Source organism: Phycodurus eques, chromosome 7 (assembly GCF_024500275.1).
Source record: "Phycodurus eques isolate BA_2022a chromosome 7, UOR_Pequ_1.1, whole genome shotgun sequence".
In the NCBI taxonomy this organism is placed as follows: Eukaryota; Metazoa; Chordata; class Actinopteri; order Syngnathiformes; family Syngnathidae; genus Phycodurus; species Phycodurus eques.
In genome coordinates this window covers 30,056,356-30,081,948 of record NC_084531.1, presented here as the reverse complement: position 1 = coordinate 30,081,948, position 25,593 = coordinate 30,056,356, and the positions used below count along the sequence as shown (strand labels likewise).

The window sequence follows — 25,593 nt, the reverse complement described above, 5'->3', positions numbered from 1 at the left end:
CCCTAATTAGAAAGTCAAAACCAGGAATGAAACGCTCATTTGAAAGCCCAACTCATGATCGCAACACTGAACAAAGCTTAAAACCCTAATGTGAAATACTAACCCTGGCTTGAACCTAGTTTTGAAAACCCTAACCCAGCTTTGAATGCCTAATTTCACACTGTGACCCGTTTTTTAAATCACAAACCGGGCATGAATCCCTAATTTCAAACACTGCATTAAAACCTCACTTTGACATCCTACCATGGTCCTGAAATTCAAATTTTGTAACCCTAACACGTTCAATCGACTAATTTGGCTTGATTGCCGTTTGAACGTGGTGTACACACATTTCCTCTGGCGGGAATGTTTTTCCACTTGAAAATCGAGCATTTTGTGCTTCCGGGGTGGCTTCCGTTGCTTTGACGAAGCCTCTTCGCGTCCATCCGCCTCGTGCAGTCGTCTTGCTGTTTCCATGGCAACAACGGCCTCCTCGCGTTCACTTGAGGCCAAATCCGTCACGTGACCAAGGTTCGATTTCCAACACCGGAAGTGCTGGGAGACGAATGTGATGCCACCGGTGATTAATTCACACGTGTTGCTAATTGACACCGAAGACCACGTGGGCGAAGCGTGACAATTAAACAGACTTGTTAAGATGATTAATTACACCTGAATATATATTTCTTTTAAATTCAAGCACCTAATTTCATTTAATATTTTATGACTGTTCTGGGTACCTGAGCAGTCAACAGTTGCAGCTCTTCAAGTGACCACCTGGGGGCAGCAAACGTCCTCAATTCAAAAGCTCTCCGTAGTATTTTTTTCCTCATTAATGAACCGTTTGTAATTGCAAATGACCGTCGTATTATCCGTTTTTCTTTTTTCAATGAGGTCAAATCATTTAGTTTTCAATTGCAGGGTACCTGAACGCAGTGCGGCAAACCTTTCAAAATGTATTTCAACTGGCCCAACAGCAGATCTGCGCATGCGCAATATGACGTCATCGAGTTGGCCACGCGATTTGCCACAACGAACTATTATTTTTCCTTGTGCGACGTGATTTGTACTACATATATGACTATAACGTACGATAAGTATTTTACTCTGTACCAATTTAAATTGTAAACAACTAGACAAGTTAAAAAAAAAAATTAAAAAAAGAAGTAGCCCCAACTCTGGAAATTATTATAATTTTTTTTTTTACACAATAAGATGCAATACAAGTGTATGAAACTAGAAACACATTTATAAACAATGCATTTTATTTGTATAATTATTAAGGGCGGTGCAACAACATGTACTTATTTGGACATATTTGTCTTAATCGACTGTGTAGTAGTTTTGTGGCACAAAGTAACACACATTCAATATTGTGATGTAGTTAAGTGTAAAGTAACAAGCAGCAGAAGCAGGACTTTGTGGTCAATTGTTGTTTTGGTCACCGGCTTTGTCTTCTTCTGCAGTTTGGCGTCTTCTGTGCGTTGTGCTGTTATTTTCTGGGCAGCACCACAGCACTGCATACAGGCTTGGCACATGTACGACATCGTTTTTTGACAATCGATAGACTGATAAGACAGATAACCAGATGGATAGTCAACATTCATAATGAGTATTTTCCCAAAAAAGAAAAGATCGGATTTTCAAAGCGAAGTGTTTTTATTTTCTCGCCAATCCCAGTGACAACACAGACAGACGCTGATGACATCATCAACTAGAAAAGTGGAACAGTTCATCTCGATTTCTATTTACACAGGATTAACCAGGATGACCCATCATTTGGCCAGCGATGACGTCAGAGCGTCCACGCTAGGCAAGGAAGGCACTCAAACCCCCAACAGCAACACCGTTGCGACACTGGCAACGGAAGAAAACATTCGGGAACAAGATCCACGGGGAATATTTATGAAAGACAATTCGCACTGGGAAGTGATTGTTGCTCAAAAACAAGGAAATAACTTCCATTGTGCTTTGAATGTTGTCGTACGTGTCGTAGGACATGACGTAAAACTAGCTAGTGTTAGCTAGCTTGGTCACTTTCTCCGATGTCGCCATGTTCTTTCTACTTCTTAGACGCCATCTTGTTACACAAAAACGAAAAACATTTAAACGTGCAAGGAATGTTGACGCATGTCTTAGTGTCGTGGGACATTACATAAAACCCACTAGTTCTAGTTGCCAGTGTTAGCTACTAACCTAGTCACGTTCTCAGACACAGCCATGTCAGTTTGTGGCTCAAAATCACAAGAAAACGTTTTCAACATGCGGGAAATTATGTCATAAATGAGCACGGTCTAAAATGTTGTAAAACTAGCTAGTTGCCAATGTTAGGAAGCCTTTATTCTGTGACAAGTTAGCATGTCAGCATGTAACTATGTTCTACTTCGACGACATCTTGTTGCACAAAACACGAGAAAACATTTTCATCGTGCGAGGAATGTTATCGTACATGTGGTATCGTAGGTCTTGTGGCGTAAAACTAGCTAGTTGCAGTCGCTAAGTGTTAGCTAGCCTAGTTACTTTACGGACACCATTTTGTCACTCAAAAATATGAGAAAATGTTTTCAAAGCATGAGGAACACTGGCAAACAAGAATGGCCTAAAATCGCATAAACTAGCTAGTTGTAGTAGTCAGTGTTAGCTAGCCTCTTTCTGGGACACGTTAGCAGGCCAGCATAGAGCACAATGTAGTTACGTCTTGCCTATTGGACACCATTTTGGCGTTTTCAATGTTTTCGTACGTTCACAACTACAGTCCAAAACGTCCTGATGTAAAGTTTGCTAGCTGTTGTAACTAGAGTTAGCGAGCCTTTTTTTTTGCAACACATTAGCCTGAATAGAATGTAGGTTGTTTCATTACCTCCACCAAGGATTTTTTATGTCAATGTTTGCTGAACTGAAATACAATTTGATTAATTGAATTTGAGTAGATAACTTAGTGTCTTCTTCATTTTTGGGGGGTTACCAATTTCAAGTAAACCTGATTGTCGCTTCAGTCGCGAGTCAACAAACAAACAAAAACAACGTAATTGCCGACTCGCTGATTGGTTAGTGTTTTGGAGCTAAAATCTAAAAGTGAACCAACATTCCGTTCCAGCCAAGAAAAAGAAACAAAGAAAGGATAGGTGGGCACGCTGCCCCCTGCTGCTTGGGAGGTAAACCAGGACGTACCAGCTCGTTCTGCTACATGAGAAGCACAAGTCCATGTATAAAAATAACAACACGTATGTTCTGTGCTACACGCCAAACCCATGCTTGCTTTTGTTTGGTATAAAATCACGTTTGTTGTTCACGTCAGCGAGGGAAAAGGAAGCACCGTTTGGAAAGATATCACAACTCATCATCGCTAGATCAAATATCAGCCTCATCTATTCTCTTTTTTTGTACAAAATTCGTGTGATCTAAAAAGTTAATAAAAAAAATAGTATGTATGTACACCTAGCAGCCACATGACAACCAGTGTGTGTGTGTGTGTGTGTGTGTGTGTGTGTATAAGTGGTTGTTACAGTATATGTTTGAAAGACTTGTTTGTTTTTGTGTCTAATTCAATACATTGCAGTCATGTTGTGGCTTGTGTGTGTATAAGTGTGTAAGTGTGTGTGCAGCTTCTAGTGTTGACAGTGCTTGAAAAAAAATCATCATCATCATACCAAAATCATCATAAACATTAAAATCAAATCAGGACCACATGACAGTGACACTCATATTCCCATACAGAAAAGCAACAATATCAACTCCAGTGTTTACCTTTGACTTCATGTTTTGCTCGTTTTCCCGCTGGCGTGCGTCGCTCAGTAGTCAAAAGTCCCGGCGGGACAGAAACCGGGACCGAGACAAGGCCAAGGCTCTCCCGTCCGCTCTTAAAATCCAAGCCGGGTCCAAATAATAATAAAAGTTCCAGGTTAGGCAGGTTACAGTACGTGCTCTTTCCATTAACAGTAAGACTCGTGCTTGAGTCGTGAACACACACACACACACACACACACACGCACGCACGCACACACACACACACACACACAAACTCAGCCAAAATTATTGCTTTGTATCCAGGGAAGAACAAACAAGCAACCATGCACGCACCCCCCCCCCCCCCACCCCCAACAGTAGAAAAGGCCAAACTGTACAAGTAGTCCTCATCTGACACGGTTGTGCCTCATGAGGGGCACGATGCAGGACGGCGGTCCGGCCTTGCTCAGGAAGCTGTGCTTTAGCAGCTCCCCGGCGGAGGCGCGCTGAGACGGGTCGCGCACCAACATGCGGTCCAGGAAGCCCTTCAGCACCGGGGACACCTGCAAAACAATCATATCCAAAAATAATCATGTAACAAACATACAATATGACATCCATAAAAAAAAGAATACAAACGCACTATATTGCCAAAAGTATTCATTCACCTGCCTTGACTCAGATATGAATTTAAGTGACTTCCCATTCTTCATCCACGGGGTTTAATTTGACATTGGTCCACCCTCTGCAGTTATAACTGCTTCAACTCATCTGGGAAGGTTTGCCTCAAGGTTTAGGAGTGTTTTTAATGGGAGTTTATGACCATTTTTCCACAAGCGCATTTCTGAGGTTACACACTGATGCTGGACGAGAAGGCCTGGCTGCCAGTCTCTCCGCTCCAATTTTCCAAAAGTGTTCTATCGGGTTGAGATCAGGATTGTGCAGGCCAGTCAAGTTCATCCCCATCAAACTCTCATCCGTTGCTTTATGAACCTTGATTTGTGCACTGATGCACAGTCATGTTGGAAGAGGAAGGAGCCATCTCCAAACTGTTCCCACAAAGTTGGAAATGTCCAAAATATTTGCCCGCGAGCTCCAGTGAAAGGAACTCAGAATGCTTCTTTCATGGACTGTTCAAATGTTAACACAAACATCGTCCGTACAGTTAATAAAGGCTTTACGATGGTAAAACGTCCTGACTCTGATGTGTAATGGCTTCCACTGAAGAATAGGCGATTACCAATCTTTACTGAATAGAAAGTTTAATCATTTAGTCCATTAAAATAAATCAATACATTTTCGACTCTTTGGACGTCGCCGCCCCCCCCTGCCCCCCAAATGTGTCTGTCCACTCGTTATCTAGCAGTGACTGTACCTTGTGCAGGTTCTTGAGTTTGGGTGGTAGGTTGTCTCGGATCATCTTCATGGCCTTGAGCGGCGGCTCGTTGAAGTACGGCGGCTCCCCGTCCACCATCTCGATGACCATGATGCCCAGGGACCAGATGTCCACCTGGATGGGGGGAAACCACAGACACGCAAAGTGGAACGAGGGTCTTCTTGGAGGTCCTAACATCAGGTGAAAAAGGAGGCGGGAACGATACCTCGGGTCCGTAGGGAAGTCGCGATATGAGCTCGGGCGCCATCCAGTACGGCGTGCCCACCAGAGACTTCCTGCGCTGCACTTCCTTCGACACCTGAGCGCAGAAACCGAAGTCGGACAGCTTCACCTGGACACACGCACACAAAAAAGGTGAGTATAAGACAGTTTATTTCTTCCAGCCATCTTAAATGAGACAAGCGTGAACTTCAAGAACCAAGTCAATCTTTGCTTAGGTGCCTACTTCTGAAAATCTGCCTGTGAGCGAGCCCTTCTGCCCCACTGTGATGTCAAAGTAGGGCAAATTTACGTGATACCAAAGTGTACGGCGTGGTGTAATTATTGATCTTTGGGGTATTTTGACGAAAGCGTGCCACAGACGCCCGGGAAGTCGTACCCGGCCGTCGTGGGTGAGCAGGATGGAGTCGCTCTTGATGTCGCGGTGGATGACGCCCTGCGTGTGCAGCACCGACAAGGCCTTCAGGACGGACAGACACACGGTGGCGATCTGCTCCTCGTTCATCCTGGAGGCGGGCGGAAGGATGACAGGCACAAATTGTTTAACTCTGTAAATTAAATTTAATTACATTATGACTACTGGATGTTTTTATGACGTAAAATACTGTACAGTGCTATTTTTCTTGATTCAAAACACGACAAAAACTTTTGTTGGTGTTTTTTCAGGGGTTTGTACATATCAAAGGCACTTCTGTTCATTCCAATGGGCAAAGATGGCTCGGGATAGCTCTCACCTAGTGTGTGTCACGATGTCCGTGAGCGCGCCGCCCTCCAGGAACTCCATGACCACCCAGAGCTCGTCGCCCACCAGGTAGCTGTTGTACATCTCCACCACGTTCTCGTGGTGATAGTCACGCATGATCACCACCTGAAGACAGACAGAGAGACGGTGAGGAGGGCAAAGTACTATTCGCAGTGCTTTACTTTTTCGACATTTTGTTATGTTACAAAACGGACTCTTTTTTTACTTTGCGGCTGTTAGCTGTTACCTCATTGAAAAGAAGCTCTCTGCGCTGTTGCTTCCTCAGGTCCATTTTTTTCACCGCAACCAGTTTTCCCGTCGTCTTGACGGTGGCGATGCACACGATGCCCGTGGAGCCCTCTCCGATCTTGATGTAGTGGTCCAAGTAGGTGCGCGGGTCACCGGGATCCACCACCATCTGCAGAGCCGTCCGGAACTGCTCGTGGGACACCCTCTGCGGCTCCCTCTGCGGGGAGCGGGCCTCGGGGGGCGGCGGCAGGCCGGAGGGGGCGGGCGGCCGCGGCGCCGGCACGTTGGGGTGAGGGGTGTGCGGTTGCTGGCCGGCCTCGGGCGTCACGTCGGGATGCGACGAGCTGTGGTGAGGGTGGCCGACGGGGGGCTTGGAGCCGGAAGAGCCTCGCCGGGGGATGGAGGGGCCATTTTGAGGGGATGACTCGTGGGGATGCACCGGCTGGAAGGAGGACACGGACGAGCATTGTCACAAAAACGAGAAAACAAAAAGCGAGACCAGGACCATCAAGACACCGACGAGGATTATGAAGAAGACCGCGAAGGCTTGACGTCACATTCGCACATTCAGATGTTGTCTTGTCGTGTACATGTCAACAAGCATATTTTTGCTTACCGGCCCAGTGGGGCTGCGTCCCCCGTCGCTCTCCGCTCGAGGATACGTGTTGAACGGCCGCGTCGTCTGCTGTGCCGTCTTCATCACCCCGTCGGTCACCGGCAGATGTGGGGTGCGGATGTTGGGCCCGGAGAGAGGCCTCTTTTCTCGGGGGGACTGGGGGCTGCCGTCCCGCACCCGGTAGCTGGACTTTGGCCTGTGCTCACCATGCGGGTCGCGGCGGGACCAGCTGATCCTGAAGACAGCAAGTGTTGCAATAAAGAACGCTGCATAAACAAGAATTATGAAAAATATTAATACTGAAATGCTGGAAAAAAATACAGTGGTTGCCCACATATTTGAATTTCCGCATTCGCAAATTATATTCTATTCTAAAACCTATTAACTGATTTTTGGGGGAAACCAATCGTCCCTTATTTGCGGAAACTCCCGCGTTTAAAAAACATATTGTGGCAATTTTTAAGAGCGTAAATTGTTAGCAGATTTGTGTGATTTGCAGTCAGGCTAGGTCCCTAAACCCTGCGAACAGCGGAGGTCCACTGTACACAAATGTCAGAAAAATACACAATTATTGAGAAAAATAGACCGATATTAGAAAGAAATAGAACATTTGTTTAAAAAATTATACTGTAAAATATACAAGAAAATACATAAATATTGGAAAAATAAAACATACGAGGGGGAAAATATGAAATATTACAAAAATTAAGAAAATAGACAAAAAATACACAAATAGAAAAATATGAAAAGCAAAAATATTGGGCAAAAAATATGACTCAAAATTACGGGGTGTCCTCACTTTATGATGGTCTCAGGACCGTGTGTACTTACAGTTTTTTATTTGATTGTTTTGTAATTACTGCCTAAAAGTGTTTTACTTACAATTATGACTTTCCTTAAAACATGGAAATATGAATCAAAAAATACACCAAAAGATGAAGAAAAGATTAAATACACAAACTGTATACACAATATTTGAGAATATATTAAAATTACATTTTATTACACAAATTCAAATTACGAAAATTACCGTATTTTTCGGACTATAAGTCGCAGTTTTTTTTTTTCATAGTTTGGCCGGGTGTGCGATTTATACTCCAGAGCGACTTAACGCATTATTATATAATTTCACGTTATTTTCACACTGACAACCGCAAGAGGGCGCTCTGGGCCTGACGAAAGCGACGTACAAGAGGAAGCGGCGCATCGTCTACCTCCGGAGTTGGCGGAGTTGTTTAGAAGTGACACCGAGGACGAAGATTTCATTGGATTTAGTGATTTGGAGTGACACTGATGCTTCGGTAAACTTGTTAGCATGTTCTTTATGCTATAGTTATCTGAATAACTGTTCAAATGTTACGTTAACATACCAGGCACGTTCTCAGTTCGTTGTTTTTGCGTCATGTAACGTTCGCTGAATGTGTTACGTTAGCATACCGTACACCTATTCAGCCTATTCCCTTTCAAGATGAAATGTTTGTTTTGGGTGTTGGATTTTATCCCAAAAAAAAATTCCCCCAAAAATGTGACTTAATACTCACTCCAGTGTGACTTGTATATGTTTTTCCTTTTTTATTACGCATTTTTTGGCTGGTTCAACTTATACTCCGGAGCGACTTATAGTCCGGAAAATACGGTATCTTAAAATACAAAGATGTTAGGCAAAACAAAATATACAATTAAACTGGGTCAGGTGTGTCGTGTGTCTCCATCCGGGGTCTAACCTGGTTCTGGTCCTGATGCTCTCTGTCTCTGTGAGGGGGTGGCGGCGGGGGACCAGAACCCGGTCTGTCTCTGTGGCCCCGGCCTGGCTCTTGGCCTCGGGGTCGCTGCTGAGGCCGAGCGAGGACCCCGTCGCCTCGCTGAGAGCCGCGCAGGGCGTGCTGACCGTGGCGGGGGTCACCTACGCCCTGGGGGTCCGGCCTGGGGCGTTCTCTATAAACGAAAATGCACAAGTAGTCCCCAAGTGTTTTGGGAAATTTCTTTGCATCTTAATTTTTCCGACTCACCTGTCTGAGTGCGAGGGCTGCTGCTGGTGGGGGTCTCCATTCTCCTGGCGAGGCTGGACAGGGGGGCTGCCCCGTCGCAACGAGTTTGAGCGGGTCACCGACATGTTGTCAAACTCGTCCAGAAGCCAAGTCAGAGAGCCGTCCACCCCCAGCTTGTTGCCGCGCACGATTGTCTGAAGACAAAGAAGAATTAAACAATTATGAGCCGTCTACTCAGAGCGTTCTCGGGCAAGTTCCGATATGCTAGGTGCCGAGCTTAGGAACACGCTCAGTGCCTTACGAACAAAAATAAATACATTAAAAATAATAATAATAAATAAAAATCAAAGAAAATTTACAAAATTTAAAAAAAAATCAATTTTTAAATACTAAATTAAAAAGAGAAACACACTAGAAGAAAAAATAAACATAGGAAAAATAGGGAAAAAAATGAAAAATACACAAACTATTTAAAATATGAAAAATAAAAATGATTAGCCGAAAAATAAAAAAATAAATTATATATGTAAAAATAGTACATCAATAAACATTTTTAAAAGAAAAACATTTAAAGCAGTCAAAAAAATGTACTAAATAATTGCATGTTGGTCCTTGGTTTACGATGAGAAATTATAAAAATATTTCAGAAAACTTCAAAAATGGAAAAAATTGTACAAAACATAATTTAAAGATAAATATATTTGAAATCATTTTAAAATAGACAAAATGCATATAGGCAATCCAAATATCGAGAGAAAAAAAAAAAAATATATATATATATATTAGTAAAAAATAGACGTAAAAATACACTATAATTGGAAAAATAGAAAATTGGGAAGAAAATGAAAAATATGACACAAAATATAAAATTATTAGAAGAAAATGAAAAATCTGAACAATATAGAAACATTACACAAATAATGGATTAAAAAAAAGGCAAAAAAAACAAATATTTGACAAAATACAAAATTTCAGGAGGTCCTCAGTTTAAGACAAATACATGCAAAAATATAAGGTGCAAAATACCATACTGAAAAAAAAAAAAACAAAACAGAAAAAAATACATATCTATTGGGGAAACAATAGGAAAAAAGAAAACTCTGTCCAAGAAGGCAGGCTCAGCTGGCACCGTAATTACTGTATTTCATTTGATTGTTTCATATTTCTGGCCTACAAGTGCTTTTGATACAAATATATACTGCAATTGTGACTTTATGACTAGTGTAGGATAGTAAGTTCCCACTTGAAAATCCACTGTAATGAGTTTTGAAGCCACAGCACCGGTCCCACCTTGTGCGGGTCCACGGTGGTGATGACGGTGGCGTCGATGAAGGGCTTGGGCCTCTTGGCCGTGTCCTCGATGAGCGACTGCCATTGGCGCGGCAGGCCCACGAACTTCTGTTCCTGCTCGTCAAAGTCGGTGTGCACGCGGTGCTCAAAGTTGGACGGCGCCGAGATCTGGATGCGCGACTTCTTCTTCTTGGTGAACATGGCGGCGGCCGTGGCGGCAAACAGCCGAGCATCAGAGCTGCGGGGAGGAGAAATGACGACGTCACTCATGGTGTGCAAATTTTTCTAGAACAACAATGGATGACTGTGTCACACAGATGTTCAGCACATGCAGTGAGAATGTGAAGCACCTGCATGCAGACTTTGCCAAAAGCAGAGGACTATGATTGCTAGCATCATAAAGGAGAAGACCACAAGCCAACAAAGATGAGGAACATGGAGGTCAGATTCACAAAAGTTAGGACCGTGACCGCTAGGACCAAGAAGGAGAGGAACAGGTAGGCCGAGACCATGAAGGAGAGAACCGTAAGGGCTAAGATCATAAAGACTAGGACCTTGAAGGGGAGGAACAGGTAGACTAGGTCCATGCAGGCAAGAAGCATGATGGGAGCCAGGATCATAAAGGCTAGGGCCATTAAGAAGAGGACTGTGGAGAATGGCCAGGACCACGTGAGCTAGGATCAATAATGGTCTCAGACCATGGAAGGCGGCATAATGAAGGCTAAAAACATTAACGGCAGGAACAGGGATGCTCGGACAATAAAAGTGAGAACCATGAAGGCTAGAACCATAAAAAAAGAGGAATTTAGCAATGCAGAGCATGAGTGACAGACCAAGAACAATTGAGGATAGCAATACTTTAATGACAAAGCGCTAAAGACGTGTCAGTCTGTTGATAGTGCTTAACCACGGGGCTTCTTGAACTATAATTAACTTTAAAACGTACATTTAGAGTTAACAGCTCGCAGTGAAAGTGTCTGGGTGCCTCTGCTGCAACATGCCTCTCTGCCCAGCTAACGAGCGTGTCGACAGCTCACACGCAGACGGCAAACCTCCCTCGTGACTGCATCAGACGTCTTCTTACCTCCATCGACAGTAAACCCGTTTATCAGTTCCAGCCCCAGCCGCAATAGAGGCCATACTGTATTCAAAAACAGTTTTAAAAACACTCGGTGTTACCCCTCCCGAAAGCTTGAAACCCATTCAAACTTAAACACACTTTTACATGTATTCTTCAGCACCCGTTCTCAGTTTCTTGCTGTCAAGAAATGGGAGACTATCGTGTAAATTCACTTTGAGGAAAGAAAAAGAAGACTGGCTGGCACAGTTCCCCAAATAACAGGAAAAAAAATATACTAGCTTTGAGTTATGAACGTGAAAGAAGGAAATATAGAGGCCTGAATTTCTCTATTTGTCACTCCCTCTCTTAATTTACTGTAAAACTGACACAAATCAAAAGAGAATGAAACGTAGATTTAAACACCAAAATAAAAAGGGCTGCTAGCTTAGTGCTAACTTATGATGTGAAATGCCTTAGAGGGCTAACTGAAATTAGCATCGATGTTTTGGTAGTTATGAACCTTCGAACAACTGCTACTTTAACACAGAGACATAACATGCATAACAAATTCTCTCTGCTCAGTGGGAACAAAGACTATCTCTGGAAATTCCAGTAGTTGAGGATCTTCTGCCTCGTCTACTTGCTGTTAATTACGCTGCATCTCTTCCTGGGGCGCTCGGTGCTGCACGGCATGTCGTGGGACAACATAGTACTACACTGAAGGTGCGCAACGCTAATTTGGACTTGACTGAATACTGCATGAATTGTTAAAAAAAAACGATAGCTTCAAATTCCACAATATCGCGGCGGAATACTGTACTCCTCATTGCCCACAATCCCCCTCCTCAACCTGCACAGATACCTCCCCCTCGCTCTCCCAGTTGCATGTTCGCCTGGCCGAGCAGTGAGAAAGGATGTCGAAAATCATCTGATGAGCACGCTGACCTCATTCCATTTCCATAGATGGATGGATGGACGGATGGATAGAGAGATAGAAACGTGTTTCACACAACATCGCCACGATGTACTTACTGTGCTCCTACTCGCTGCAAGAACAGATTGTGCCGGACCACAGAGGTTCCAGTGGAGAGAACATCTGGAAGGTATTCACAGCACTTCACTTTCCATTTATTCAATTTTGTAATAAAGCTGTAGCAAAACAAAATGAAGCACTGTGAATACTTCCAGATGCACAGTACTTGGTAATGATTTAACACCGACGTACACGAGCTCCCCCTGTCACTCGCTCAGAGTTTTACTTATTCTGCAACCTATCATCGAGGGCGGTAAAACATTCATCGCACAATACCTCGCCGGCACGTAATTATTTTCAGTCAGAGGCTCTTCAGAGGCCGATCTCGCATAGCTCGCCGTCTGAAGGCCAGAATGGCACCGGCGTCGGCTGATAAGGCCAATGTAAACAACCCGAAATACAGGGTTGCTCATCGCGCTTGTCCTTGTGAAAACGTACTCCACGACAAAGCCACGACTTGACTTTCAAAGCCAGGCAGCCACTTGCCGAAATCACGTTTGTAACCTGCACTTTGGCATCAGCAAATGAAAAAAATGTGGACAGTGTTAAGACTAGACGTTGAACTAAAATAATCAAAACGGAGAGGAGTAGTTCACGGGCTTCCATAAAACACAAGCGATCATCTACAGTTATAATGGGAAGTTTCTACGGGTGTCCTTTTACACCTTTGTTATTGGGCCCAACATTTTGACAGTAAAAACAGATGACTGTCATTTTACCAGAACATAAACACAAGATCACACGATTGCGTACTACTGACTAAGTTTACATTACTCACGTAGTAATGTTTTTTTTTTCCCCCTCTTTCGTCTGCTCCTAGCTTTTCAAAATGGGAACAACAAACAAGGGCGGACGAACAAAATGCTACAAAACGTGTTAAAAAGGACCCAAGAGGGATATTTCTACTCTGTCATATATGGACAAGCAGGCAAGATGTCAGTGTCATGCAAAGGTCATATAAACACACCTGAGGGTGGGACGCCCCAAACTACTCCCCTTTGGAAAAGATCAGCAAGGACAAAATTAGACAACTTGTCGAACACGGAAGTACTCTGCATCTAATATTTTGCCACTCTCCTTTAGCTAATAAGGTAAGATGATGAGGCTGTCAGTGTACATGCACTACAGTTGTTCAAACAGAATCAGAAACATTGTTCATTGTGATCAGTCTCATAGAGCAATCGGATATTGTCCCAATAGTTGCATTGATGAGCCTCACAAATGTTTCCAGATCAATGTGACCTGCTGTGAAAGCAGAAAAAAAATGAAACCCAACATTGAGGTAAAAGCAGACGTGATAATGGGAATGAGTATAATATTTTGAACAAAGTATAAATACTGCATCACTGTTAAAAATAATTGTTGTACTATTATGAATTTCCCCAAAAAGGATTACAATAAGGGTAAATTAAATACAAATAAGAACATTTAATTTAAAAAAATACTTGAAAGATGAATAAACACACACACACAATATATACATTCTCAGGGCTCGGCATTGTTAAGAACCCCACAATTCGATTTGATTTTGAGTCTTTAGGTCACAATTCGATTCAACGTCGATTCTTTCGGTTGCGATTCGATATTGATTTAAAAGCCCCGGTATTGATTCAGTAAGAAGTACAAATACACAAATAATTACAAGTAAATTGTGACACAAATGTACTTTCACCGTCAAACTCCGTTCATTTATTGCCTCTGTTGTTCGAGTGTCTTTTGTCCATTTCTGTGTTCCAGATTGACAGAGGAATCCAAAATGAGCCCAAACGTCAGATTTTAAAGTAGAAGCCCCTCGCTTCATGCTGCTGCTGTGCTTCGCTTTAGTCACCATTTCGTTGTTTGGTGACGTGCGGCTTCCGTCCACACAACACGAATCACACACAAAGCGCCCCCCACTGGCCACGAGGTGAATCGATTCGGCCAGATGGTGAATCTATTCAGAAGATTTGCATGAGCATGTCACAATGACAAAACTGTCCATCAGTGTTGTTTTTGTCGACGACGATGATGACGAAATGACGTGATTGACGGCCCTTTTTTTCACGACGACGTGACAAATGACGAGCATAATAATCTTTGATGACTAAATCGTGACGAGACGTGCGCCAGGCGTCGCTGATGACACTAGACAAAAATGTTAGTGGATGGTCTGTCAGACGTTCAAAATGTACGCCTCGCTGTACAAAAGTTGTTTGTATTTTTAGGCAGGCAACATTTGGTCAGCTACCCCTTGCATCCTCTGTGGCTTGTGACATCGAGCGAGTGAATCGAGAGAAGGATGATAAGATGAAAAGAACAACTCAAAACTTCTTGAAAAATGTTACGTTAAGGCCTGATTTGTCCGAAGGTCCAAACCAACGCTCTGACATGGAGCACTTGAAGCACCAACACTTTTCATGTAAGTCAGATGGTTAGATAATCATTTACCAGTCAATGTTGCCTAAAAAACAGGCAGCTATGATTATTATTTTATTTATTTTAGAGGGAACCTGTAAAACTGCGGCGTTCAATGCGATGCGGTCGAAAATTTGGGTGCACCTAACTTTTGTGCTCGTGCACCCAAGAAAGAAAAGTTGGGTGGGACTAGTGCAAAACGTTCGTTGAAAACCCTGAAATTTGAATTTTTTTAAAAACAACAAGACAATTTTTACATCATTAAAATATCTTAGAATTAATATTTTTCTAGATTTGCAGGTGAAATTGACTGTTTTAAAGTTTGAAAAGCTTCAAAAATACCTATAAAAATTAGGCTTCAACTATTTTTTCTGTTTTATTTATTTAGGTCTTATTTTTCCATATATTGTATATATTTTTGATGGTTCAACACAGTTGGCGTACCAGGGAAACGAACATGAGTTATATTTTCAAACTGGTCAACCTAATCGCTATCAGCATTGACGGAGGCTGATGACAAGTGGCTGCTCAACATTTAAGTCTTAATGAGTCACTTTCGGCAGCCATTCAGTTAAGTGTAAAATCTCACGTGTACAAGCTAACACAAACATCCACCACAAGTCACTTTCCTTCTCAACTAACAAACAAACAAATGTGACAAATGTTAGTTTAAGTACAAAGGAGAAAAAAAAAAAATTCAGCAAAAGACAAAAACTGGTTGGCTCAGGAGTGGCCAATCACGTGGCTTCTTTTAAACGAAAGCACGCAGGGACGTAGCCAATGGCGGTAAGCTTCCAGCAGCAGGTTGAGGAATGTGAGATAGCCTATGACACACTCACACACGCACACAGTTCACAAGGTCAAATGTGCTCTCAGGAAGGTTAGCATCTCTCACATCAACTCACGACACGGCAGCAGCGCACCGACTCACGATGAGATCCTCGGGCAACTTTCAATCACGCACATAACGTGCACTGTAGCCGGCGTCTCTGTGCTCGTATTCTGACGGAACGCTTGCTGGACACACCGCGCAGTGGGAGCATTTATTCCTCAAGATCTGCAAATCTTTTCTGTGGCTGACGATGTGAGGTTCAAGAAAACTGCTCAATGTTCAAGGTTGTCAAAATCGAGCGTCGCGTGCGGTCATGCCTGCAGCCAATCAACCCACGCGCAACTTAAAATAACTGTTAATATTCAGTACTACTAGGAAATCCAGTTTTTGCCAAGATCATTTTGAGGGAGAAAAAAGTTGTTCTTTTTATCCACAAAACTCGTACCGAAAATGAACCGAAATGTGGCCCAAAAATCGAGGAACTGACCGCTCGTCGGGTCACCTGTACCGTCGCACCCATACTGTTTGTTTATACATAACAACGACATAAGAAAAGCGAAGAGATTTCTGGCTTTTGCAAATGCTATGTGAGACTTACAATTCTGATACTACCCCCGAAGCCGGAAAAACTTGTACTCTTATCCCATGTCAGAACTATTTATAGAGAACAGTTTCTTCCTCCAAGTTTTATTTATTCCGGGTTGCCGTTTTGTGTGACCCTTCTCCAAATGTTCTTCCATCCATCCATTTTCTGAGCCGCTTCTCCTCACTAGGGTCGCGGGCGTGCTGGAGCCTATCCCAGCTGTCATCGGGCAGGAGGCGGGGTACACCCTGAACCGGTTGCCAGCCAATCGCAGGGCACATAGAAACAAACAACCATTCGGACTCACAGTCATGCCTACGGGCAATTTAGAGTCTCCAATTCATGCACGTTTTTGGGATGTGGGAGGAAACCGGAGTGGCCGGAGAAAACCCACGCAGGCACGGGGAGAACATGCAAACTCCACACAGGCGGGGGCCGGGGATTGAACCCGGGATTGAACCCCTTTATCCACTTCCCTTTTGACATCTTATTTGGCAGTCTTTCCATTTGATTCCTTGTTTTCAAGTCCCTTCTACTTCCATCTCCATCACTACATGCCGTCCTTCAGTTGTCCACATCAGACATCCAAACCACCTCAGTCTCGCTTCTTGTAATGTCTTGAAACGGGTTATCTTCTCCGGACTCCCTTTTTTAGTCACTTCCATTCATCAATCTGGACTTCTTCATTTCTGTAACGTCAAGCTTCTTTTCTTCGACTTTCTTCAGTGGTGCTGCTTCCAAATCGGTACATCAAGGTTGGTCGAACCACTTATTTATGTACTTGGCGCTTTAAATTTAATACAATGGTGGGTTCCTAACAGCTTTGATCACAACATCAAAAACGATGTTGAAAAGTAGTGGGCGAAGAGCGGATCCTTGATGGATTTCAGCCTTTATTTCCAAACTATTTGCTGTTCCCACAATGCTTGTTACTCCAGTTGTGATATTCCTATAGGATTCCTCGATTATCCTCGCATACTTTTTGGACTCCGCTCTCACACTCGAGCTTAGGCCTTCTCCAGGTCAATGAATGCCATATGTAGGACTTCTGCCTCTCCAGGCACTTTTCCCTAGTTTACCATCAGGAGAATATTCCATTTATCGTACCTGGGACTGTCAATGAGAACTTATGTTTATACAGAACAGCAACATGGGGAGCACATCAGATTTTACAGACAACGTGAAGGGGCTGCAGACACCATTTCGCCTGTTATGACCGATACTACCTCTGAAGCCAGAAAATGTCTGCCTCCATCTTATGGTTACACAAGGTATACATAAAGTAAGAAAACCTTTATTAGTCCCTCAATGGGGAAAAGTTGCAGATACTGTAAACCATTTAATGGTGTTTAAAGGCCACGGTGATGGTGCATCCCGAGAGACAATAGACGTGTTGTGGTATACATTGAAACGCAGAGACATACGGAATATTCCTCTCAAAGGACGTTCACACAAACAAAACAAAAACAAACAGCTTGTTGACTCCCACCCCTGTTCCCTAGTGTTACAACACCACTGAGGCCCAAGTCAGACCATGTCGAACTTTCTAACGCTGTGTGTTGTGCATTTGTAAAGAGCACGTCCGACCTTGACTTTTCTCGATTGGCATTGAAACTCTGTCTTTTAGCATTACCACCACATGTACGTGATGGAGGGGAAAAAAAGCCTGACGACAACACAGAGGAATGCAGCGGGAGCGTTTAGCGGCCTTGATAAGAGTTCACGCTGACTCTGTAATGTTTTTGCGTATCTTTTGTGTATTTTTGCCTTTATTCCTGAATGTCCAACTGTGGCGGTGGGTGGGTGCAGGGGGTGGGGTGTTGATATTGGCTCCTGTGGTCATTCCAGTGAACGCCCCCCCCCCCATCCGGCCCTTCAAAGGCAACAAACCTGGCCGTGCCTCCCAGCCTTTGTGCTGCTTACGTACTGACTGGATTCTCGGTGTGTTTATTTCATCAGCTTAACTTGCCGCTTCATGCCTCCCCGGTGCTGGGGGCCACCGCTCAAACAATTCTGCGACTGGCGGCAGTGCTGCCACAGAAATTCAGCAACAAGTTCTAACATTAAAACATAAGACCAATCTGCACAAACTCAAGCGTTAACATGGGGGAACGGCCTTAAAAGTAAAATCTCAGATTTGTATTCACAAAATTCAGATTTCCATAAAAGTAAATGATGATGACATTATTCAAAACATTTTTTTACCCTTCCGAGATTTGCTTTATTTCTCCTGATACTAAATAAGCTTTGAAACAGTTTTTTTCCCCCCAGCATTAACGCGCATAGACATCCGCAGAAATAATATAACCCCAATTCCAATGAAGTTGGAACGTTGTGTTAAACAAATAAAAATAGAATACAATGATTTGCAAATCATGGCCAACCTATATTTAATTGAATACACTACTAAGACAAGACATTTAATGTTCAAACTGATAAACTTTTTTTTTTTTTTTTTAGCAAATAATCATTAACTGAGAATTTTATGGCTGCAACACGTTCCAAAAAAGCTGGGACAGGTGAGAAAGTGGAGGAATGCTCATCAAACACCTGTTTGGAACATCCCACAGGTGAACAGGCTCATTGGGAACAGGTGGGTGCCATGATTGGCGAGAAAAGGAGCTTCCCTGAATTGCTCAGAGACGGGGCAAGGTTCACCTCTTTCTCAACAAGTGCGTGAGAAAATAGTCCAACAGTGTAAGGACAATGTTCCTCAACGTAGAATTGCAAGGAATTTAGGGATTTCATCATCTACGGTCCATAACATCATCAAAAGGTTCAGAGAATCTGGGGAAATCACTGCATGGACGCGTCGAGGCCGAAAACCAACACGGAATGCCCGTGACCTTCGATCCCTCAGGCGGCACTGCATCAAAAACCGACATCAATGAGTGAAGGATATCACCACGTCGCCTCAGAAACACTTCAGAAAACCAATGTCAGTAAATACAGTTCGGCGCTACATCCGTAAGTGCAACTTGAAACTCCACTATGGCTACCTACATCTGTGAAGGCACCATTCATGCTGAAAGGTACATACGGGTTTTGGAGAAACATATGCTGCCATCCAAGCGATGTCTTTTTCACGGACGCCCCTGCTTATTTCAGCAAGACAATGCCAAACCACATTCAACGTGTTACAACAGCGTGGCTTCGTCGTAAAAGAGTGCGGGTACTCGACTGGCCTGCCTGCAGTCCAGATCTGTCTCCCATTGAAAATGTGTGGCGCATTATGAAGCGTAAAAGACGACAACGGACAACGGAGCTGATGAACAGCTGAAGCTGTGCATCGAGCAAGAATGGGAAAGAATTCCACCTACAAAGCTACAACAATGAGTGTCCTCAGTTCCCAAACATTGATTGAATGTTGTTCAAAGAAAAGGTGATGTAACACAGTGGTAAACAAGACCCTGCCCCAGCTTTTTTGGAATGTGTTGCAGCCATAAAATTCTAAGTTAATGATTATTTCCTAAAAACAATAAAGTTTATTAGTTTGAACATTAAATATCATGGATTTGTAATGTATTTAATTAAATATAGGTTGAACATGATTTGCAAATTATTGTATTGTGTTTTTATTAATTCAAAACTAGTTAAGTAATTATTAATTAGTTCAACACAACATTTCAACTTCATTGGAATTGGGGTTCTCAGTGCTGCTGTTTTGGTTAGCAACAGCAAATGGGTGGCGGCAACAATAAACGCACGAAGCACCGATTTTCTGCTTTAATGGCTTTATTGGTTCCTCTGCACATTCGACGTCAACGGTTCCTCCACTAATCGCTTCTCTTCCTCAGTCGCCGTCCCTACACTTGCTACTGTACACACTCGCACCGGCGCGCACGCCTTCCTCCTTCGCAGTCCCGCCAGACGACGCCTGCGCAGTCCCGTCTCACTCACACATCGACGCACACGCCCACACACACTGAGCTTGCTGTCACAATCACGTGGGACAATACCCGTAACAGAAGTATTTCGCCGTAAATTTCGACTTTACCGGTGAAATCCGACTTACGCGGAAATTCGTGTTACGTCGCCAGTAAATCGAGGACTTCCTGTACTACCTTATAAGTCATAAAAATGGTGGATCAACTTCTTTGCTTCACTCCATGTTGCTACCGTTTAGGCCTGCAGTTATCCAATATTTTTAGAATTCAGTATTTTACCTATTAACCCATCAATTAATCGGATAAATATTGTTTTTTTGTTATTAAAACAACATTACCAAGGCAAAATGTGCATGTGAGGAGCAGGTATTTTTTTTGTCCACTTGGGGTGCCCATCCTCACATTCTACACTAGTATCTTTGACGATTAATGTGTGGCTTTAAAAAAGTAGCAACATAAAAAGTGGCCATTATCTTTGTGGAATTTTCTAAAACAAAAACAAAAACATGGAACGAGCACTTCAAATGCCCCTAAAATCCTCCCAAACAATTAAATTGAGGAAAAAACAATAGATGACAAGGGTACATGACTTATTCTACTGCTCTTGTCACCAATAATGTTCCATTTGCGCTATTGAAGTTGAGTTTTTCGGGCAACTTTGAAATATCACGGTAATTTTGGAGAACCATTCGGAATTTCCACCCTTACCAGCTCATTAGTGGATCTTCTTAACTGTAACTTGTCAGCCATCAGAGATGGGCTTCCCCGCAGAAGTTATAGTTTTAATCTAATTCGAAGGCTTTTTTTTTTTTTTTTAAACAGATTTTCTAGAGGTGATATTACACAAAAACGTTCCATGGTTAGCCAGTCTGTGCATTGAGTGCCAGTTGTGACCATAGGAACTCCTGTATGAATTCTATTTTCTTCTACTTTTGACCACTTGGGTGGACGTTTTCCTTTGACTTTTTTAATGGTTTCAGCCCAAGGACCATTAATACGGAACAGTGACATGGAAAACAGACACGGATGAGCAACAGCGTTAATCCAAAATTTGCCCAGGCTTCATACGCCTTCCGTGTCTATTCCAGCACAAATACTACCACCGAAGCCGGGAAATTGCTGGGTCAACGTAGGAAGAAAATTTGGGAGGCTTTCTCAACTTCCTTGAGTTCTGAAACGTTCCAGTGTGCTTGCTATCCCTTGTCAATAACAGTATCAGGCTATATGTCAAAATAATGGGGGGCGACCATCCCCTCTTCCGTGAATCTGTGGCATGCCGGGAATGCGTGATACGGTACTCACGCAACACACACACACACAACACACACACACACACACACACACAGGAAGAGATTTTGTCATTTAGCTTTTAGACGTCGTCGAAAATGAACAGCTGTAATTCTATTGGTCCGACAACTCCACCAGGAAGTGTTTCTTCGATTTTTAATAAGTACCCTAAACCGGCTGAGGAGGATTTAAACGTCAATTACATGTCATTTTTGTGACATTGTAGCGTGGCACAAACGACGGAAAAAAGTGAGCGATTGAGTGTCCTACTCGGAATGGTAGTAGGCTAACGTTAGCAACAGCTAGCAGGTAAACGGACGAGAAAAGCACCCCCCCCCCCCCCCCTCTCCACCTCAAACTTGGACACAACTTGCCGCTAAAGCTGCGCATTTTAGAAGAAAAAAAGATTGCTCGCTCACCACGTAAGATCCCCGGTGAACAGTCCGTGGCGCCGCAAAGAGCGCAAAAGAGCCCCGGGATGACTTTTACCAGAGCTGAGAACAAACTATTAGCCCAAAGTCTCACTTTGCCGACGCCATGTTGGAAGCGTCAGGAGGGGGCGGGATGGTGGGGGGACTACATCCGGGAAACTGGCAGGCCGCTGCCATGGCAACGACCACTGATTTGACCGGAACGACATACGACGTTTCCCGGTTACGACGGCACGCAAATAGGAAAAAATGGAAAGGTACCCGAGGAAAAAAATGCACAAATGTTGAAACAAATATCGGAAAATTACATAAATACCCCAGAAATATTATAAATAAATATAGAGATAATAATATTGGGCAATAAGTGAAAGAATTCGAGGAAAAATACACAAATATTGTATTGGGAAATATATGTGTTAAAAAAATAGAAATATTTGAGATGGAAAAATTTAATAATATATTGAAGAATATCAGACAAACAAATACACAAATTGGAAAAATATTACAAACGATAAAAAGATATTGAAAAAATGATGAAAAATCTTAGACAATAATACATAAATATTAGAAAAACCTATATTCGTTACAAATAGAAAAATGTGAGATAAAAACTGCACATTGATTAGAAAAAAAAATACTCAAATATTGGAAAAAAGTACAGGATGAGAATATTCACTAATATTGGAAAAATGTGAAGATATTTGGAATAAAACAATAATTTAAAAAATATTCCCACGACATTGACATAAACACATTTAATATTGTTTTTATTTGACTTCGAATGTGTCTTATTGGAAGCTGTTCGAGTTCTCAGAACTGACTAAAAGGATGTGAGATTTGGAGGTAGAAGTCTCTTATGGTCTGGTTTTCCGGTTTGGTTCCAGTCTTGTCCTAGCATCCTTTGCTTTTACACATGCTAGGCCTCCAAATGCAACAGATGAAAAACATCAAGCGTAAAGGAAACAAAAAAATAACAGGCGGTGAAAGCGGTTCAACACGACATTTTTATTATTATTTTTTTTTTAGTTTCGTGAATCACTAGCGATCTGGCTGATTATGTTGCCATCCTATTTTCTTCTTTCTGAGCAATAGCCACAGTAAAAAAAAAAAAAAAAAGATCATAACATGATTTATATAATTCAAGGGATATATTTTACTTGTATAACACATAGGAGTCCAAAAATATTTATTTAATTTGCGTTTCACTAACGCAAAATGTGGCTTTTTCTGGTATTCCGTTCCTTGGTTCCCACTGTGCAACGCTGTCATCTAGTGTTCAAAATATGTACTGCATAGCAGTCATTGTTTGAGGTTTTATGTAGAATACTGTACTAGCATAGTAAAGGAGAACTGTTAGTATTGTCCATGCTCAGTTTTAATATTTGTTAAATTTTACTTTATTTAAAACCGCAATGGCTTTTGCCATATTCTTTTTTGTGAAAGACTTCCGGCTAAGCACTTTATAAATCACGATTCCTAAAAATGTGGTTTCCTATACAATTGGAATTTTCATCTTATCTCTTTTTACTGACACATAATTTGTCATTACGTCATTAAATAATCTAAAATGTGTCTTCTTGAGATTGTTGCTATCAAGCCACTTTTAAAAATATATATATATATATTTTTTTTTTTCTAACTCATAATTTACCATTTGCATTACTTCTTGTATATTTGATACAGAATAAAACAATGTTGCAACATCAGCAAATGAGATACCCCAAAGTAGATGCATTGACTAAGTCATTAATGTACAATAAAAAAGAGCTTGGGTCCAACAACTGACCCCTGTGGTACTCTATAGCTGACTGTTTTGTTTTGAAATACATTTAAGAACAGTGGGATTTTGTCTTGCTGATAAACCAGCCTATGATAACCGTACATACTTATCAGGTCAGTGTCGTTCTAGGCGGCTTTCTGGGCATCGCGATGACGTCACAATAACCACACCCACACTGGAATAAATGCATAGTTTATCATCGCCATCATTGTCGCAATCGCCCAAAAACAGTCACTCCGAACACAGGAAGTGACATCACGTCGCAAAGTGAAGCTGCATCCGAGGCGTCGCTCGGTTTCCCATCCCCTTGCTCTACAAAGACTCTACAGATGATACTAGTATACTTCTACTATACCCGCTACCCGGGGGACATTACCTGAATAGTACGACTAACAAGTCTGAAATCAGTGCACAGGGTGAGACGTCGGGTCACGTTCTAATAGGGTTGCGAGTCCCAGCTCAAAAAGTTGCGTCCCAGCTCACAAAAGTCCAATTGAAGACTATTTGGGAGCCACGTTCAAATTGAAGACATTCAATGAAACAGAACGTGAGCGGTTGTGTGTGGAAATATAACCCCAAATAAATAGGGTAAAAAAACTATTATCTTGAAAAGCTCATGTAGTGAATCACAATGAACATTTCAGCAAAATATTCATGAAAAATATGCTTTATTTTGTCCTGTGGCATTTTTAAATGACCAATATATTAGGACCAAGTGTCATTATTTTAAGGATAAATATTAGCTTAAAATTTGGAAATGTATCCCAATTTTAGACAATGGAATTTCTCTCCTTTTTAAAAAAATTTTATATTACGATCAAAAGCAACATTTGAGGAGAAATGATGCATTTTTGGAGGGGCGGTGGCTCCCATTTACATGTTTATGAAGCAAGTATGTAAACATGATGTTGATTACAAAAAAAAAAACAAAAAAAACATTTTTAATAAGTTTGGAGCCGGGAGGCTGCAAAAGTTTGGGAAAACCATTTCGAAGCGTTCCTCATCAGATCTTCAGACTACTGGAGCTCGTGGTGCAAGCTCGAAGAAGTGGCTACATAGATGCTGAGTAAAGATTTGGAAATATTAAATAGGGAGCTTTGGGGGAGGTCAGTCCTGGAGGTCCTTTCAGGTAAATAAAGTGTCGAACTCGCTTTCAGGGTGGCAAGTCAGGGTTTGTAAATATTAAAACGTCAGGTGTGTGTGTGTGTGTGTGTGTGTGTGTGTGTGTGTGTGTGTGTGTGTGTGTGGGACAATAAAGGTTCAGGGCACTTTCAGGGACTTGTGGAGGCATCGTCGAGCGGTACCGACAAATCTTGCACCAAATATTAATTACAAATGTGCCACAAATGTGTCCATAGGGAGGTCCTTCAAGGTAAGTCATGTGTTGAACTGTGTTTAAAAGGGGGTACATACAGAAGGTGCTGAGTCAGGATTTGTAGATATTGAATGGGACACTTTCTTGGGATCCATTCCTGGAGGTCCTACAAGGTAAATAAAGCGTTTAAATGGAGTCAGGTTTCATCAATATGAAATCCCAGAGGTCGTTCAAGGAGAACAACACTTATCAGGCGCATCCTTCAGCATCGCCCCCCATCCGAACAAACCCGGGACGACCCCCGTCCGCCTCCCGTGTCCTCCATCCGCCTCACTCATCCGAATTTGGATGCGCAGTCGGTGCGGTTGTGCGGCTCGGCGCCGGTGCTGTTGTTGTGCGGGTCGGGCGTCCAGAAGACGACGTAGTAGACCACCAGGATGAAGGCGGCCACCGACACGCACAGGAAGTAGGCGATGGCCATGGCCACTTTGACCCACACCTTGGCGGACATGCTGGCGTGTTTGGCGCGCGGCTCCCCCGGGTAGCTGGGCCTGCGCTTGGGGTCGCCGTTCAGCTTGTCCACGGTGACGCTGGCACCCCCGTCGGCCGCTTTCATCTTGCGAGCGGGGCCACTTCCCCCACCGGCCCGGAGCTCATCAACTCACCCGCCCCTGGCTTCCTCTTCGTCCGAGCCGCGACGCGAAGCGACGCGACGCTCGAGTGCCGCCCGGGGCTCCGGCTCCGGCGCTGCGGCTGCTTGTCCTCTGCGTGCGGCGGGACAAGTGA

The 25,593-nt window shown here is 42.9% G+C and overlaps 1 protein-coding gene across 1 annotated transcript; it reads right to left on the bottom strand.

Moving 5' to 3' along the window:
- Window positions 1–1,246: 1,246 nt before the first annotated feature.
- Window positions 1,247–21,833, bottom strand: pak4 (p21 protein (Cdc42/Rac)-activated kinase 4). Its single transcript, XM_061682297.1, is given in 12 exon segments — window positions 1,247–4,268; window positions 5,081–5,215; window positions 5,307–5,432; window positions 5,700–5,826; window positions 6,055–6,188; window positions 6,310–6,753; window positions 6,928–7,149; window positions 7,151–7,162; window positions 8,652–8,862; window positions 8,937–9,109; window positions 10,206–10,443; window positions 21,701–21,833. Coding segments are annotated over 11 exon segments (1,941 nt in total). The 5' UTR covers window positions 10,407–10,443; window positions 21,701–21,833; the 3' UTR covers window positions 1,247–4,112.
- Between the last annotated feature and the right edge of the window lie 3,760 nt (window positions 21,834–25,593).